At 54.3% G+C, this 18,819-nt stretch overlaps 2 protein-coding genes across 5 annotated transcripts in view; one reads left to right on the forward strand and one right to left on the reverse strand.

Moving 5' to 3' along the window:
- Positions 1 to 750, forward strand: part of LOC144267120 (MLX-interacting protein-like) — a 40,388-nt gene extending 39,638 nt beyond the window's left edge. For 3 of the 4 annotated variants that reach the window (XM_077820821.1, XM_077820823.1, XM_077820822.1), the window contains one exon: positions 109 to 750. In XM_077820821.1, the coding sequence (XP_077676947.1) occupies positions 109 to 230 (122 nt within the window). In that variant the 3' untranslated portion in view covers positions 231 to 750. The remainder of the gene's footprint in view (positions 1 to 108) is intronic. The other variant, XM_077820824.1, reaches the window with a different exon arrangement.
- A 2,344-nt stretch (positions 751 to 3,094) lies between these two features.
- Positions 3,095 to 13,150, reverse strand: POLD4 (DNA polymerase delta 4, accessory subunit). Its single transcript, XM_077820825.1, has 5 exons — positions 13,052 to 13,150; positions 12,243 to 12,447; positions 6,170 to 6,277; positions 4,439 to 4,550; positions 3,095 to 3,381 (listed from the first exon to the last, which is right to left on the reverse strand). Exons 2-5 carry the CDS (start codon positions 12,436 to 12,438, stop codon positions 3,357 to 3,359), a joined length of 441 nt encoding a protein of 146 aa, XP_077676951.1. The 5' UTR covers positions 12,439 to 12,447; positions 13,052 to 13,150; the 3' UTR covers positions 3,095 to 3,356.
- Between the last annotated feature and the right edge of the window lie 5,669 nt (positions 13,151 to 18,819).

Consider the following 18,819-nt stretch of genomic DNA (forward strand, 5'->3'; position numbering starts at 1 on the left):
GCCCGCCAAACCCAGCTCAGGGTCTTCGGGCTGATAGGCTTGGGATAAGAATGTGGGTGGGCGGCTTCCATCTGGAGCTGGTGCTAATTTCTCCCTCCCCCGCCCCAGCTATCTCCAGCTCCCTCCTACAGCTCAGCAAGCTCACAGCCATCCTCACCCAGCCCTCACGCCTCCCCGAGCAGGCCCTGCAGGCCATCTGCTGCCCCCCGCATGGCAAGGGCCACAGCTAGTGGGCCCCACCGTGCCACGCGAGGACATCCCGATGCCGCCTACCTGCAGAGAAGAGAGGATGGCAAGGACTCGGACATCTTCGCCTCCTGGGTGGTGCTCCACCCCACCATGGGCCCAGAAGTGCCTGGATGGACATGCGGGGGCTACAGCGGGCCCTCTGTAACAGCCCTAGATGGGGGAGGCTGATTGATCCACAGAGAAGGTGGAATTGGGGGGCTCATAGCTGGGCATCACTAGAGAGTGAAATAGGAGGGCCCCTCAGAGCTGGGGATCGCTTTAGCCCCCATTGACATGGGAATGGGGTGGCTCAGAGCGGGATCCCCTGTAGCACCCATAGAGAGGGGGAATCTCTCAGAGCTGGGGATTCCCCTATACACCTCCAGTAAAGGGGAGCTGGAGGGATGAGTAGAGGGTTCCTTTTAGCACCCCCACATGGGGGCAGGGGGATGCTGGCAGGTTGTGGCTCTGTTTGGACAGTGATAGCAGGAGCTGTATTAAACCCCCAGCATGTGGGACTGGCCAGTGCCTCAGATCTCTCCTCGCAGGGGAAAATGGGGGGGAAATGGACAAGCAGGGAGCAGCTGGAGACACCTGCCCTCCCCTGCTCGCCCGCCAGAAGGCACTAAAGTGCTGCTAAGGAAGTGGGCCAGCCAGGGGTCTGCCAGCGATTAACCTGGGCTCTCCCTTTAGTCTCAGCCAGCCCCTGCCCTAGGAACTGTCAATGTCTATGGGGTGGGGGCCCAGCTACTGCATCCTACCTGCTCTCCCCACCCCCAGTGTCTCAACCCTGCTCCTGGGCCCCCAGGCAGCAGCAGTCACCTGCCAGAGCAAAGCCCCATCCCTGCCCCCTTCGGAACCATTAGCCCCAGGTGGAGGTTTGATGGGCACACAAGGAACTAATCTCAGTGATTGACTTGTGATAGCTGCCCTGCCTCATGGGAATGTGGCTCCCAGCAGGAGGCACTGCAGGGAGTGGGGCAGGAGCACTGGCTGTGGGGGGAAGCTCCTGGCTACACCAGTCCCAGCCTGTCCCAGCAGAGGGCGCTGCAGGGTGTGGCAGGTAGCACCAGGCAGTGCTAATGGGCCTGTCCTGTCCCCAGGAGGATGGGTTGCTCTGGTTTCCTTGCATGTCTCTCTGGGGTTGCCCCTGCCCTTTGCTGACACAACCACTCTGGTCAGAGATTCAGCCCCACCGAGGTGCTGCGGCTGCTGACTACCCACATGGGCCCATGGCCAGCAGCTACCCAGCTCTGAGCCCTGGGCACTAGGGTAACAGCTCCCTGCTGGGGTTGGCAACATCCCCAAACCCTGCCCCCCTCCAGGGCTCCCTTGTTGCTGAGCACACCATTCTAGGGTGCTGGATCCTTCTACTCCCCTCCCCCAGCTCTGAAGCGCCTTCCTCCCCCACCCCCCACCTAACCCCATGATTCTTGCTTGATGGCAGTGCCTAGGGGACTGGCAGACCTGGGGGGGAAGGGAGGGAAGCCTGCTCGCTGTCTCAGTTTCCCTGTGATGCAGAGGGCAGAGGTTGGGGAATGTTTAACCCCAAAAAGCCCAGCCTGCTCTAGCTTCAGCCCAGCTCAGCCCATGGAGCTGCACTGGGCAAGGCCAAGAGCCAGCAACCATCCCCCAGGCCTGCTGGCACAGGGGGCCCTCCATGTGCTACACCCTGCAGGCACAGTCCAGGCCCCCAGCAGGGAAAGCCTCTGTTTCCCATTCCCCAGAGCCAGCCCGTCACCCACTCTGCATAGAATATCAGAGTTGGAAGGGACCTCAGGAAGTCATCTAGTCCAACCCCCTGCTCAAAGCAGGACCAGTACCCAATTTTTGCCCCAGATCCCTAAATGGCCCCCTCAGGATTGAACTCACAACCCAGGGTTTAGCAGCCCAATGCTCAAACCACTGAGCTATCACTCGCCGCCCCCCCTCCCCGGATGACAATGTTCTTTGTGCACTGTGAGGTATGGGCTGCTCCAAGTAGCCTGGGCTGATGAGTGCTTCTTCCCTGGGGGTTCCTGCTGGCCTGTGTGTGGGGCAGGGGTTCATGCACTGAGGCTCACTTGCCCCTGCAGCTGCTGGGTGGGCTGTCACTCCTATAGGGCCAGGCCCCAGGCCATGACTTGGTTGTGCTCCAGGCCCACAAAGGCTCTCACAAGACACCACAGTGTGGTTCCAGACTCACAGGAGGTAGAGCTGAACAGCTGTGTGCTGTAACTGACCCACACAGGAAAACGTTCTAGACCAGACAGGTGCACTGATGTTCTGGAGCTGGTGCCTTGGATAGAGAAAAATCTGCTTCTGGAACTGATTAGCAACAGCTCAAAGTCAGCTAGGCAAGCCTGGTGCCAAATGGATCTAGAATATGTGCATTAGCAAGATGGTGTTACAGAGCAGATGGCATAACCAAATGGTTCTAGACCACATGCCTTACTTGGTCACACCATCGCTCTAGAACATGCACTGTGGGCCTAGATTGCACATGCCCTAACTAGCTGCGACTGGCTTCTCAAATGCATACCATGCCATGGTTCTAACTGCACAAGCTAGACAACACAAGGTGAGTGAACATTAGGAGACACCATGGTTCCAACATGGCAGTACTAGTTGTATACTAGGAGGCTCTACAGCACAATGCTAGCTAGACATAAGGGTCCAGACCAGATGCAAGCTTCAGTGTTTTGGAGCAGAGATAACTAGAGGGCTCCAAAAGGTGGCTGCTTGGCCTGCCCATCTCTAGAGGGACTCTGTATGCACTGAAGTCAGCTGTTTCCCCACAATGCCCACACTTTTCAGAAGAGACAATGGCTCTCCTGCACCTGCACCTGCCTTGCCCTAGGCTGTAGAATTCACCAGGCCTCAGAGGTTCTCAAACAGGCCCTTTAATCTGGAATATGGCCCTCTCCAGCTGATGGGACAAAGCACGGCTTGGTCTTGGGTTGTCAGGACCTGGGCTTGCCCATCCAATGTCAGCCCTGGGCACCCCATACTGCAATCACCAGCCCCCCCCCCCCAATACAAGCACAGAGCTATTTTCCAATCAGGAACCAGAGTAAAGTGCTGCGGAGTCCAAGCGGCAGCATGATTCCCCCTTCCTCGCTGTATGGCAAGGCCAGCCCTGCCTCATCTCAGAGTGGGTAGTCATGCCAGAGGCTGCAGAGGAAGGCAGAGAGAATGTGGTTACTCCCCAGGGTCCCTGGTTCTGCATCCCGCCCCTCCCACTCCCTCCACTGGGCCCAGCCAGGGCTGGAAGGTCCGGAATGCAGCTGGTTCCGCGCAGCGCTGCTGTGGTCGGTCTGCAGGAGACAATTTTACGGTTGACTTAGGGAAATGATGCGGCTGGGTCCCACAACTACTGGCTTTCAGGGATGGCCAGCCTGCAGCCCGGGGAAGGGGGGCCCAGATCTTTCACTCTCCCCTCAAACCCGTTCATTTCTTCCTTCTTTTTGCCTAGCCCTCAGAGCCAAGGGCTCTGAGCCCCAAGGCAGGGCTGGGAGGGGGTAGGCACCGTCTGGGAGAACTTCCAAGAAACCCCCAGGGCTGCATAGAGCAGGGCTCAGCTGTGGCACTCTCCCCTCGTAGTCATTGCTGGCACCAATGCTCTAGTGCAGCACTAGAGGGTGCTGTGCTGTAGGGAGCAGGGTGAGGGGCTCAGACAGGGGGCTCTCTTCTCACAGTCAGTGCGGGCACCAACTGTACTGACCTTTGAATCACCCTCAATAGGTTTCAGGATTAATGCCCCACATAGGAGAACTGCCCCAACACTCCTATGTGGGAGCTGTGGGTCTAGGCTCTCTGCAGACTCCGGCAGGTGTCACTGCAGAAGGAGCATTGCTTCATAACTGCGAGGGAAGAGGGTTCATTTTTCCACTGGGAGTTGGGGGGAGGAAGCAGATCCTGAGCCTGCAAAGGGGTGTGGAGATGCCCTAGATCTGCAATGTTCATTTGTGGAGCCCTCTTGTTCCTCAGATCTATGTACAAAGCTTCTTCCAAGCCAAACTGCTGGGAGCAAAGGGGGTGGGGCTGAGTTCCAGCTGATGCACCCAGGAGACTGATCATGTTTCTCCTCACACACATGCAGCAGGGCTCATTTCAGGGAGATTTACTATCTCAGGGTATTGACGCTGCTGGGCAGCAGCTGGGAAAGCACCACACACACATCTGCAGATGCCCTGCAGCCCCCTGGGAAGGGGCTGGGCCCCAAACCAACCAGTGCATGAAGCTGGCGTCTCCCTCATGCTCCAGCAGTGTCTCCCGCACCATGACAGGGGGGCTCAGCCCCAGGGACTCAGCCCGCTCCCATCGCTGCAGCCGGGTGATCCCTGCCAGCAAGAGAGTGAAAGGTTAATGGGGGGTAGGGTGGCAGGAGGGCGCAGACAGCTGAAGGCCCAGGTGCCCTCCGCATTGTCCCAGGCACTGCATAGAGCTCGACCAAGACCAGGGCCCCCACTGTGCTGGGTGCTACATAGACCCTGACCCAGATCAGGGCCCCCATTGTGCCAGGTGCTGCACAGATCCTTCTCTATAGAACTTCATTTTAAAATGGCAGAACAGGCTCAGCCCTGAGCAGGGAGGATGGGAGTGCTGCCCCCTCAATTTTGATCGGGGGGCCAGCCCTGAGAAAATGGGGGGAAGCTGTAGCTCCTCCCCTCCCCCCAGGGATCCCCAGACAACCGAACCAAAAAGCAGAAACTTGGTGTTTGGGTGCTGCCATGAAAGGCCTGGCCCATGTCCACGGGAGGTCTGGAAAGACAACAGGCACCCCAAGGACTGAGCACCTGACACCTCCTTCCCGGCAGGCGGAACCCAGGAACTCAGCATGGCTCTGGCATCGGACTGATGGGCCAGGCAGCTGGGCTAAGAGCCAGAGCCAAACGGGATTCCACCACAGCTTGACTGGGTGCTCAGCTCTGTGACCTCTGCTTCTCTGTGCTGCACTGAGGACTCCCTGTGCTGCATGCCAGCAGGTTAACAAACCCTGCCCTAGTTGGAAAAGCTGCCCCATGTCACTGGCATGTCCTGGGGCCCTGGAGAGGGGGACAATCTCTGACCAGGCATCTGGCTCAGTTGGACTTGCTGGGCAGAGTTCATGGTGCAAAGCAGGAGTCCAGAACCCAGCATCTCGGAGGCGCTAAGGCCTTGAGGAAGCTTGGGACCCCTTGTGGGTCAGGCACATTGACAGGGGTCCTCCAACAGACTATTTCAAAGCTGGGCTGTAGTGCTCACCCTGTGGATCTGTGACAGAAGGGATGTGGGGCCTTCTCCTATAGGGGGTGCTGGCTCTGTTCAGGCTGGAGGGCTGGTTGGCTCAGGAGGGCAGAGAATAGGACACCAGCTCCAATCCAGCCCAACCCCAGAATTCAGGCCTCCAGTGCTGTTTAGCAGCAGTGGGCCAGGTGGCGTGGCATTCATTTCCCACTGGCCCAGGCTCCCATCACCACGTCTCCCAGTATATGGCCTCGTTGGCCACCTGGGGATGGGGAAGGAAGCAGCCCCAGTGGGCAAGGCACAGGGTGACTAGGATAATCCAGGGGCTTCCCCCCATGCTGCCCCAAAAGGGGCCAAGCAGTGAGCTGGCGGGGCAACCCCTCAGCAGGAGCTGGCTGGCCTCATGGGGAGGCCCTGTGTGGTCCACACTGCAGTGGGGTCAGGGCACAGCTCTGTCAGTGCAGGGATAGGGGACCAAGCAATCATGAGTGTGTGGAGGGAGGGAAGGAGGTGGGGCTATCATCAATGTGGGGGGAAAAGGGGCAGGGCTGTCGTTGTGGAGGGGAAAGGGTAGGGACACACATCGGTTCAGGATGGAGCGGGATGGGGCTCATCAGTACAGGATGGAAGGGGTGGGGCTCTCACCAGTTCAGGGGGTGGGGTTGTCACTGGTGTGGGGGGAGAAGGGGGCGGGGCTCTCACTGGTTCAGGATGGAGGGGGCGGGGCTCTCACCAGTGCAGGGTCCATACTCCCAGCTGAGGTCGAACTGTTTGAGCATCTCCAGCTGGGCCGGGTGCAGGGAGCCACCTGGGGGGACATCAGCTGGGACCGGCACTGCCTCTGAGCAGCAGATGGGGACAGACAGATCAGCATTGCTGTGGAAATAGGCCCAGGCCCACCAGCACCCCCCTCCCCCCCCCACAACACAGTGGAAGCCAGGAAACCCCGGGCCCAGCAGTTCCCCCCAGGGCCGAGTCAGAGGGGTCATGGCTTGAGAACACAGGCCAGTAACTGCAGCTGGCCCAGCTCCCAGTGGCCAGGGGGAGATGGAGTGGCAATGGTTATTGTGGGTCTGTCCATGGCTCCAGGTCTGTCCATCTCCCCCACCCAGATGCTTGGCTCTCCCACAACCCGGATGGTGGGGTATGTTGCAGCGACAATGTCGCCCCTCCCCAGGACTGAACCCAGCCCCGGCTCTGAGAGCACAGCCCACTCGGTCTGAGTCACCGAGCCGCCCCAAGCTGGAAGGCTGAAACAGGCTCCAGTCTGCACCCCTGGCTTGACCACTTTGGGATGACAGTGAGTAGCATGGGAACAAAGCAGACAGTACTCATGCCCCCAACCCCTGAGACAGATCTGCCCCTTCATCCCCCACATGGAGACTGCTCCGCTCCTGTACCCCCGCAATGTACCCTGAGACAGCTCTGTCCCCTGCACTCCTCCAGCCCCTGAGACAGCTCCACTCCTTTGCACCTCCCAAAACAGCTCCCCCCCGCCACCCAATACCCTGCAGCTATTGAAGCGGTTCTGCTGAGGGTAACCAGGTGTCCAGTTCTCGACTGGAACACTGAGTTGAAAAGAAAAGGAGTACTTGTGGCACCTTAGAGACTAACGAATTTATTTGAGCATGAGCTTTCGTGAGCTACAGCTCACTTCATCAGATGCATACCGTGGAAACTGCAGCAGACTCTATATATACACAGAGAATATGAAACAATACCTCCTCCCACCCCACTGTCCTGCTGGTAATAGCTTATCTAAAAGCCATTTCCAGCACAAATCCAGGTTTTCTCACCCTCCACCCCCCCACACAAATTCACTCTCCTGCTGGTGATAGCCCATCCAAAGTGACAACTCTTTACACAATGTGCATGATAATGAAGTTAGGCCATTTCCTGCACAAATCCAGGTTCTCTCACTCCCTCACCCCCCTCCAAAAACCCACCCCCATACACACACAAACTCACTCTCCTGCTGGTAATAGCTCATCCAAACTGGCCACTCTCCAAGTTTAAATCCAAGTTAAACCAGAACATCGGGGGGGGGGGGTAGGAAAAAACAAGAGGAAATAGGCTACCTTGCATAATGACTTAGCCACTCCCAGTCTCTATTTAAGCCTAAATTAATAGTATCCAATTTGCAAATGAATTCCAATTCAGCAGTTTCTCGCTGGAGTCTGGATTTGAAGTTTTTTTGTTTTAAGATAGCGACCTTCATGTCTGTGATTGCGTGACCAGAGAGATTGAAGTGTTCTCCGACTGGTTTATGAATGTTGAAAAGGAGTCCTGGCAGCTCCAGTCAGCACCACTGACCAGGCCATTAACTGTCTGGTTGGTGGCGCCATGTAACGGGGCTGGCAAGCTTCCTGTTAGCCTCTGTGCCATGTGGCTCCCGGAAGCAGCAGCATGTCGCCACCTCCAACTCCTACATGTAGGGGCAAACAGGGGGCTCTGCACACTGTCCCTGTGCCGAGTGCCACCCCCACAGCTCCCTTTGGTTGGGAACTGCAGCCAATGGGAGCTGTGGGGGTGGTGCCTGAGGAAAGGGCAGCGCGCAGAGACACCTGGCCTTGCCTCTGTATAGGAGCCAGAGGGGAAACATGCTGCTGCTTCCAGAAGCTGCTTGAGGTGAGCGCTGCCCAGAACCTGCACCTCTGACCCCCTTCCGGGCCCCAACTTCCTACCACACCCCGATCCTCTGAACCCCTCGGTCCCAGCCCAGAGCACCCCCTGCATAGAATCATAGAATATCAGGGTTGGAAGGGCCCCCTGAAGGTCATCTAGTCCAACCCCCTGCTCGAAGCAGGACCAATTCCCAGTTAAATCATCCCAGCCAGGGCTTTGTCAAGCCTGACCTTAAAAACCTCTAAGGAAGGAGATTCTACCACCTCCCTAGGTAACGCATTCCAGTGTTTCACCACCCTCTTAGTGAAAAAGTTTTTCCTAATATCCAATCTAAACCTCCCCCACTGCAACTTGAGACCATTACTCCTCGTTCTGTCATCTGCTACCATTGAGAACAGTCTAGAGCCATCCTCTTTGGAACCCCCTTTCAGGTAGTTGAAAGCAGCTATCAAATCCCCCCTCATTCTTCTCTTCTGCAGGCTAAACAATCCCAGCTCCCTCAGCCTCTCCTCATAAGTCATGTGTTCTAGACTCCTAATCATTTTTGTTGCCCTTCGCTGGACTCTCTCCAATTTATCCACATCCTTCTTGTAGTGTGGGGCCCAAAACTGGACACAGTACTCCAGATGAGGCCTCACCAATGTCGAATAGAGGGGAACGATCACGTCCCTCGATCTGCTTGCTATGCCCCTACTTATACATCCCAAAATGCCATTGGCCTTCTTGGCAACAAGGGCACACTGCTGACTCATATCCAGCTTCTCGTCCACTGTCACCCCTAGGTCCTTTTCCGCAGAACTGCTGCCTAGCCATTCGGTCCCTAGTCTGTAGCGGTGCATTGGATTCTTCCATCCTAAGTGCAGGACCCTGCACTTATCCTTATTGAACCTCATCAGATTTCTTTTGGCCCAATCCTCCAATTTGTCAGGGTCCTTCTGTATCCTATCCCTCCCCTCCAGCGTATCTACAACTCCTCCCAGTTTAGTATCATCCACAAATTTGCCGAGAGTGCAATCCACACCATCCTCCAGATCATTTATGAAGATATTGAACAAAACCAGCCCCAGGACCGACCCTTGGGGCACTCCACTTGATACCGGCTGCCAACTAGACATGGAGCCATTGATCACTACCCGTTGAGCCCGACAATCTAGCCAGCTTTCTACCCACCTTATAGTGCATTCATCCAGCCCATACTTCCTTAACTTGCTGACAAGAATACTGTGGGAGACCGTGTCAAAAGCTTTGCTAAAGTCAAGAAACAATACATCCACTGCTTTCCCTTCATCCACAGAACCAGTAATCTCATCATAAAAGGCGATTAGATTAGTCAGGCATGATCTTCCCTTGGTGAATCCATGCTGGCTGTTCCTGATCACTTTCCTCTCATGCAAGTGCTTCAGGATTGATTCTTTGAGGACCTGCTCCATGATTTTTCCAGGGACTGAGGTGAGGCTGACTGGCCTGTAGTTCCCTGGATCCTCCTTCTTCCCTTTTTTAAAGATTGGCACTACATTAGCCTTTTTCCAGTCATCCGGGACTTCCCCCGTTCGCCACGAGTTTTCAAAGATAATGGCCAATGGCTCTGCAATCACAGCCGCCAATTCCTTCAGCACTCTCGGATGCAACTCGTCCGGCCCCATGGACTTGTGCACGTCCAGCTTTTCTAAATAGTCCCTAACCACCTCTATCTCCACAGAGGGCTGGCCATCTCTTCCCCATTTTGTGATGCCCAGCGCAGCAGTCTGGGAGCTGACCTTGTTAGTGAAAACAGAGGCAAAAAAAGCATTGAGTACATTAGCTTTTTCCACATCCTCTGTCACTAGGTTGCCTCCCTCATTCAGTAAGGGGCCCACACTTTCCTTGGCTTTCTTCTTGTTGCCAACATACCTGAAGAAACCCTTCTTGTTACTCTTGACATCTCTTGCTAGCTGCAGCTCCAGGTGCGATTTGGCCCTCCTGATATCATTCCTACGTGCCCGAGCAATATTTTTATACTCTTCCCTGGTCATATGTCCAACCTTCCACTTCTTGTAAGCTTCTTTTTTATGTTTAAGATCCGCTAGGATTTCACCATTAAGCCAAGCTGGTCGCCTGCCATATTTACTATTCTTTCGACTCATCGGGATGGTTTGTCCCTGTAACCTCAACAGGGATTCCTTGAAATACAGCCAGCTCTCCTGGACTCCTTTCCCCTTCAAGTTAGTCCCCCAGGGGATCCTGGCCATCTGTTCCCTGAGGGAGTCAAAGTCTGCTTTCCTGAAGTCCAGGGTCCGTATCCTGCTGCTTACCTTTCTTCCCTGCGTCAGGATCCTGAACTCAACCAACTCATGGTCACTGCCTCCCAGATTCCCATCCACTTTTGCTTCCCCCACTAATTCTACCCGGTTTGTGAGCAGCAGGTCAAGAAAAGCACCCCCCCTAGTTGGCTCCTCTAGCACTTGCGCCAGGAAATTGTCCCCTATGCTTTCCAAAAACTTCCTGGATTGTCTATGCACCGCTGTATTGCTCTCCCAGCAGATATCAGGAAAATTAAAGTCACCTATGAGAATCAGGGCATGCGATCTAGTAGCTTCCGCGAGCTGCCGGAAGAAAGCCTCATCTACCTCATCCCCCTCGTCCGGTGGTCTATAGCAGACTCCCACCACTACATCACTCTTGTTGCATACACTTCTAAACTTAATCCAGAGACACTCAGGTTTTTCTACAGTTTCGTACCGGAGCTCTGAGCAGTCATACTGCTCCCTTACATACAGTGCTACTCCCCCACCTTTTCTGCCCTACCTGTCCTTCCTGAACAGTTTATATCCACCCACGACAGTACTCCAGTCATGTGAGTTATCCCAGCAAGTCTCTGTTATTCCAATCATGTCATAGTTCTTTGACATCACCAGGACCTCCAGTTCTCCCTGCTTGTTACCAAGGCTTTGTGCATTTGTATATAAGCACTTGAGATAACCTGTTGATCACCCCTCATTCCCAGTATGAGGCAGGAGCCCTCCCCTCACAGACATTCCTGCCTGTGCTTCCTCCCTGTATCCCGCTTCCCCACTTACCTCAGGGCTTTGGTCTCCTTCCCCCGGTGAACCTAGTTTAAAGCCCTCCTCACTAGGTTAGCCAGCCTGCTGGCAAAGATGCTCTTCCCTCTCTTCGTAAGATGGAGCCCGTCTCTGCCCAGCACTCCTCCTTCAGGGAACACCATCCCATGGTCAAAGAATCCAAAGCCTTCTCTCTGACACCACCTGCGTAGCCATTCGTTGACTTCCACGATTCGACGGTCCCTACCCAGGCCTTTTCCTTCCACGGGGAGGATGGACGAGAACAACTCCTTTATCCTTCTTCCCAGAGCCACGTAGTCCGCAGTGATCCGCTCAAGGTCATTCTTGGCAGTATCATTGGTGCCCACGTGGAGAAGCAGGAAGGGGTAGCGATCCGAGGGCTTGATGAGTCTCAGCAGTCTCTCCGTCACATCGCGAATCTTAGCCCCTGGCAAGCAGCAGACTTCTCGGTTTTCCCGGTCAGGGCGGCAGATAGATGACTCAGTCCCCCGGAGGAGAGAGTCCCCGACCACCACCACCCGCCTTCTCCTCTTGGGAGTGCTGGTCGTGGAACCCCCAACCTCAGGACATCGCATCTCATGCCTTCCAACCAGTGGAGTCTCCTGCTTTCTCGCCCCAAAATCTCGCATACCAAATCCCTCATCCCCAGCCCCACCCCAAAGCCCACATCACCAGCCGGAGCCCTCACCCTGTGTACCCCAACCTCCTGCCCCAACCTGGAGCCCCCTCCCATACTCCAAACCCCTCGGCTCCACCCCCCAGCCCTCTCCTGCACCCCAAACCCCTCATCCCTGGCCCCACCCCAGAGCCCACACCCCCCAACTGGAGCCCTAACCCCCTCTTGTATGCCAACCCACTGCCTCAGCCTGGAGCCCCCTCCCACACCCTCAACTCATTTCTGGCCCCACCCTGAGCCCTCACCCCCCTGAGCCAGTCCAGTGAAAATGAGTCAGTGAGGGTGGGGAGAGGGGGATGGAGTGAGCAGGGGCGGGGCCTCGCAGAAGGGGCGGGGCAAGGTTGTTTGGTTTTGTGCAAGTGGACAGTTGGCAACCCTAGTTCTGCATCCCCCAGCTTGAGACAGCTCCACACCGACCCCCAAGCCGCTTCCAATCCCTGCTCTACCTGCATCCCGAGATCCGGCTGTGCCATCCAGGGCCCCAGCTTTGCCAGGCTGGGGTATGAGCCCATCTTCTGGGGGCCCTGCCCCTCCATGGGCCAGGCATTCACTTGGCTGTAGGGTCCCCTCCTTGGTGTTAGGGTCCCGCTGCTGCCTCTTCACCACCTGAAAGGAGTCGGTGATAAGCCGCTTCCTGCCCATGGCTCCCAGCTGCAGGGAGGAGGGGGAAGGTTGGTCAGTGGAGAAAGAGGGCTGGGCCCTGGGGCAGCTCCCAAGAAAAGCCTGAGGGAGATGCCCCATGGTGGCAAAACTAATGACCATTACACTTAACTACCCCTAGACCCTACTCCCCTCCCAGAGCCAGGAGAGAACCCAGGAGTCCTGTCAGGCCAGGCCAGCCCCCTCCCCTGTAACCCCTAGACCCTACTCCCCTCCCAGAGCCAGGAGAGAACCCAGGAGTCCTGTCAGGCCAGGCCAGCCCCCTCCCCTGTAACCCCTAGACCCCACTCCCCTCCCAGAGCCAGGAGAGAACCCAGGAGTCCTGCCAGGCCAGGCCAGCCCCCTTCCCTGTAACCCCTAGACCCTACTCCCCTCCCAGAGCCAGGAGAGAACCCAGGAGTCCTGCCAGGCCAGGCCAGCCCCCTTCCCTGTAACCCCTAGACCCTACTCCCCTCCCAGAGCCAGGAGAGAACCCAGGAGTCCTGCCAGGCCAGTCTCAAACCAGAGCCCCGCCCCCTCCGTCCGCAGGGAGGGGCTGGGGGCTCCCCTTTCTGCGCTCCCAGCTCTGGGGAGCGGGGACGGGACGATACGATACCGTGGCCGCCTTCCCGGGCAGCGGCTGCGATCGGCGACAGGACCCGTCACCCGAGAGCCCGGCGGGGGTCCTGAGGCCCCGCGCCCGCAGGGGGCCCGCCTTCCAGACCGGCAGCCAATGGGGCCGCTGCTTTCCCTTCGCCTTAAAAGGGCAAGCACAGCGCCGCGCGGGGAGGGAGAGAGTGGGGGAAGTGGCGGAGCTGCGGGCACGGGGTAGGGGTGGCCGGTCTGAAAAGACGCGGGCACACAGCACGGGTGGGGGGACATAGGGCACGCACACAGCAGGGCTGGGAGCAGAGGGGGGAAGGGATGGGGAACGTGGGGGCGCACACAGCAGGGATAGAGAGTTTGGGGGCTCACACAGCAGGGAGGGGGGGAAGGGGTGGGGGTGCACACAGGAGGGATAGGGGCATAGGGCAGGGTGGGCATGACCTTCCCTCTCCCCCATCTCGAGGCAGGGAACGGATCCCAAGCAATCCCCTCTGGATAAGAGGGGAGAGGGACTCATGTAGGCCAGTGAATTGGGGCTGGGATAATCCTCCCACCTCCCCAACCCACTGAGCAGGGTGAATGGTTCAGCAGGGACCCCCTACTTCCCCGTGAACAGTTTAGGGGGAGATGGTGGATGCCCAACAGGGGGCAAGGCCAGGACCAGACCCCTCCCTCAGTTTGATCTCTAAAATTGAGGGGGATACATGGGGGCCCTGGGTATGGGGAGGAGGGGAGCGTGGCAGGGTCTCACTCTGGGGTGTAGGGGATGCTGGATATGGGGGGAGGAGAGGAGTACAGTGGGATCTCAGGTGCAGGGGGAGGGAAAATTGGGTCTCACTCTGGCAGTTGAGGACATGGGGGGGAAGAGAGCACACTACAGTCTCCAGTGCAAGGAGCATGGGGCGGTGGTAGCACGGCAGGGGCTCATTCTGGGGCTGTTGGACTGAGCAGGTGACTGTCTGGTGGGGGAGGGGGACTAGGGCGGTCCTTGGGGCCCAGGGGGAAGGCAGGAGAGACTCATCACTAACTGGTCTGGGGACAGGTGCCTGATATAATCAGGTGCAACAGTGATGGGCATGCTGTGGGAGGGAGGCTGGAGACAGTTTAGGTTCCCTGTTTATGTTGATGTGCTGCTGATCCTTCCCCAAGGACAGGACAGGACAGGGGGAAATGGAAACACAGCAGGGCTCTGGTTTTGCTGGGGTACCACCCTGGAGTCCAGTCAGGGGTAGGAGCCTCACTGCATCAGGTGCTGCACAGACACAGATGGTGCCTGCCTTTGGCAGCCAGCCCTGTGGGTAGCACCAGAGAGCGCAGAGTGGGACCATATCCATGGGGATCTCCTGGCCTGCCTGCCTCAGCTCTGTTCCTGGCCTTGCCCCACAGGACCCTGCTCCTGCTGGGGAGATGGGAGCCCTGGCTAGCCACGGGGCAGAGTTAAGTTTGTTGGGTGGGGGGAGGAAGAGTGTGATGATCTCTATCCCTACGTTCACTCCTTTTCCAAGATTGATATATTTTGTGCAAAGCACATTGTGTAAGGTATCATTTGAAAACTCATGATTTGCTGATCATTGGTGTCCTGATAAATATGTGAGGCAATACTAGTACATAAGATTGCACTATATGATCTTACCAAGACATGTTCCAAAATGTTCTGGAGGGCAGTCGCAAACAAGTTCTCCGAGACAAAGGGCTAGCCAATGCCTCAGCCATGTGTCAACTAGATCAAATGGATCGCCCCCTAATTCAGTGGCTACTCTTCAGCAGGAGAGAGGGTGTGAGAAAAAAAATTAAAAAAAAAAAAAATCTACATTTTAACAAAGAAGCAGCTTCAGGTTCCTGGCCACACAGACTCTGCCTCCTGAACGTCAGCTCGAGATAATTACTGTGCAAGGGAAAGGGCAGATGCCCCAAATCATCTCTCCCTTACTCTCTACCCACAGCCTCATCAACACCAGAAGAGCAAAAGAAGCAGCAGTGGACTCGGGTCGGTGGGGGGAAGATCCTGACTGAAAGGTTTTGTCCAGTAAGACTGCTGGAACCTGTTGTGAGAGATACCTTTGCTTTGTATTCACTTCGTTTGTTAAGTTAGCTGTTACAACAAAATAAAAGGCAAAACACAAGTAACAAATTCTGACTTTTATGCCTCATTACTTGTAGTCACTTAAAATACATCTTTCTGTAGTTAAGATGTTTTGTTGTTTTATCTAGATCAGTGTGTTTGGATTGAAGTGTTGGGATAACAAGATTTGTGCACATCATTTTCTATTCATAAATGGACTTTATATGAGCTTGTTTTGTCCAGGAGGGTGCTGGGCACATGTCTGGGACTGGGAGTTTGATGATGTTGCCCTGTTGTGTAATTTGTAAATGACTAGCTATACCACTCATGTAGTATAGGTGGGAGTGATTTACATGTTGGAGGCTGTGTGAGAGCAGTCCAGGAGTGGTTGCTCTCACAGCAAAGCAGTGTAAAAGGCACCTCAGGCTAGAGAATTCAGGGGACACAGCTGTACATCAGTACCCTTCATAATGTCTGTAACGGAGCATACACTCACCACTGCAGCGCTTCCTGCTCGTTGCGCTGAGAATTGGCTCTGTCCAGCTGTGGAGCACCCTCTGCAGGTGGTGTCTCACCCATTGTCTGCCCTGCTCTGCTGTCTGGGACTCGCGTTGCTCCCTGGCTTGCGGCATCCTCTTCTGGACACAGCCCTCCGGCCGTGCCCCATTTAGTTCTCTCTCCTTCTGGGGGTATCAGCACCCTTCAGTCTGCACCTGCCCTCGTGGCCAACAGCAGCCCCAAAGTCTAGCCCTTTGCCACAGGGGTCAGCCACAGTCTGTATCAGGCCACAGCCAGGTGCAGTATAAGGTGTGTGTGTTGGGGAGGACATGACACAGGCCCACCCACTACTCTGGGTCCCGGCCATGTCCTGCCTTTCTTCTCTCCCATCTACTGCTCATGCTCCCTGGGCCACTTCCCTTTGGCCCTTGCACCTTCTCAGCCCTTTCTTTCAGGGGTTTCAGCCTGGCAGGTATCAGGCTGGAGCTTTTGCTCTGCTCCCCTGAGCCTGCCCAGCATGGCTCTAGCTAAGGTGCTATCCCTAGAAGCCAGTCCTCCTTCCTTGCTTATCAGAGAGAAACTGCTATCTCCTCTGCCTTGCAGTCTTTATATAGGGCCCAGCCTGGCCCTAATTGGCTGCCTTTCTGCCCTTCTCTGATTGGCCAGGTTCAGCATAGGATCTCACCAGCCTGCTTTAACCCCTCCTCTGCCAAAGTGGGGCAACTGCCCCACTACAATGTCATAATGGTATAGTTGGCAGGATATATGCACAGATCGTTATTTTAAATGAAGTGTATACGTTAAGCACTGGTACAGTGATTTTAAGAGCATCTCAAGTATGGTGGCTGGAAACCGTCAAAGAGAGGTTGCTGTTTGTTGTTTTCTATTTGCTTATTTGGGGTGAGGGAAATAGAAACAGGAAAGCATAAAAATGAACACCAGTGAAACAACTGCAAAGTTAGATCTGGCCAGATTGAAGGCAGAAGAGAGAGAGAACACAAATTCCAAAAGTGGCAGGTAGAAAGGAGACTGAAAGAGGCAGTTGGAAAGAAGCTGAAGGAGACAGAGGCAGCTGCTGCATGGTAAGCTGAAGAAGCCTCCCATAGGAGTGCCATGGAGCCAAAGCATCAAGAAATTGAAGCCCAGAAGTGAACCGAAGAGGGAGAGGAAATATAATCTGGAACTGTTAGAAAAGCATGGAAAGATCGTGGCGTCACCAACATCTCTCTCCACTTAAGGAACTCTCAGCTGGGACAAGTTCTGCTGTTACAAGAATGTGGACTTCAAGTAACCTGTACTTGATACAACCGCAGCCATTTTGTGTACTCAGCTATGATTAGTTAAAAATGAGAACACTACATAGTTAGAAATAATGTGGTTGTTGCCTAAGTAAAGTAGACAAATAGCTGTACAGTTGCACCTTTGTACAAATTTATTTAATTTTTTTTTAAAGAGTGTAAATAACTTACCTTGGATCTGTGTATGTTACTGTTATGACTAGGAGTTACTTTGCTGATAAATAACATTATGAGGTGTGGAGTGGGTTTTTTGTTTTGTTCTTTGCTGTTGCTAGGAAAATGTTAGCCTAGTAGAGGTTACTATAAGTTATAAATATGTACTTTGTTTTGAGTAACTTAAAAACATTAGTTGAAAAGTGTGCAATCTGGAGCAATTCAAGGAAGATTTCTAAGACCTAGCTGACTGACATCTTACTCCCCAGCAGCTGGAAGGATGGCTGGTCACTGGAAACCTGCCACTGAACACTTGATACCACATCAGACTCTGGGTAACCATATCTGGGGTGCTCTAGACTATTGCTGTTGCATATGTGTGTGTGCTTGAGCCTTAATAAAAAAGGAGCTTTAAGTGAAAGCACTCTTGTTTGTACCAATCATTTATCAGAGGGAGGTTCTGTGTCCCCATTGATTTAATTCCTGAAACTGCTTGGAAGACAAAAATTAGTTACCAGAGTATCATGTTCAAATAAGTCCTAATAACAAATTTGGTGAGCCAGCCAGGAATGGTGGAGAGGAAGGGGACGATTGGTACAAAGTTTGTTGCAACAGGGACTAGAGGATGGTGGGACAGGGTCCCAACCTGTAATTCCCATGTTGTATCTGTAAATTGACTCACAGACTACAATCCATTACTAGGACACAAGCTGGTAGCCTGATCTATTAAAAAAAATATTTCAGAAGAAAAGGGAACATCTGAAAAAATGGAAACGTTGGAAATAATTTTGGGTAACAGCTTGACAAATTTTGTATAGGAAAATAGTAATAGTCTTTGGAAGCCTGGAGCCTTCACCAGCCCTGGGGCATTCCTGCAGCTCTGTAAGCAAATGGTTGCAATAATAGTAAATAAAAAACTAGATCAGTTAAAGGCAAAAGTAAAGGAGTTAGAAAAGAAAGCAGATAGCCTAAAGGCAGTCAGATACCCTTAGAGCTATGACTCTGAGTCAGGCAGCACAGAGAGTGGCAATGCAGAAGGAAATGTGTAGTAGTAAAAAAAGTGAGTGAAAGGCTGGAGCGGGAAGTATATGAATTGAAAAGGCAGTCAGAGGAAAGCGAGGCAGTGGTTACAGCCTTATTAAAGGACTCCCATAATAAGACTCAGGCAGACCATGGGGAATGCAAGAGACACAGTTGTGCCCTTAAAGCAGAGTTGGGAGGCAAAGGGGAATAGTGGCTGTGATAAAGGGGGCTCATAGTCTGGGGGGAAATAGGGCGGGGGGACCCTGATTTGTATCTTCTTTGTTATAACTATGAAAGGGAAGATTAATGATTTGCCCCTGGGCCCTTTTGGGCAGTACCCATTATGGCCCTTTGCTCCAGATACTAGAAGGCTGCGGAAGCCCCTGCCCATAACCCCAATAGTAAACACCACAGTCAGCAAAACTGGTCCCCAAGAGTGTAGCCAAGGATGAAAGGAATGGGTAAAGATCAGGCCTTTCTCCCCTGACCAGGTTAGGGCCACAGGGAAAATGGATAGGTCTGCCAAACCAGAGTACAACCTTGGGATAGCTGATGAGGATAGCTGATACCCCCCATCTCACTCTGGCAGATGTAGTGGCCTTGGCCAGAAAATGTATGACCCACAAGGACTTTGCAAAAAGAAAAGGAGTACTTGTGGCACCTTAGAGACTAAAAAATTTATCTGAGCATAAGCTTTTGTGAGTTACAGCTCACTTCATCGGATGCATGTTGTGGAAAATACAG

This window comes from Eretmochelys imbricata, chromosome 6 (assembly GCF_965152235.1).
Source record: "Eretmochelys imbricata isolate rEreImb1 chromosome 6, rEreImb1.hap1, whole genome shotgun sequence".
NCBI classification, from domain to species: Eukaryota; Metazoa; Chordata; order Testudines; family Cheloniidae; genus Eretmochelys; species Eretmochelys imbricata.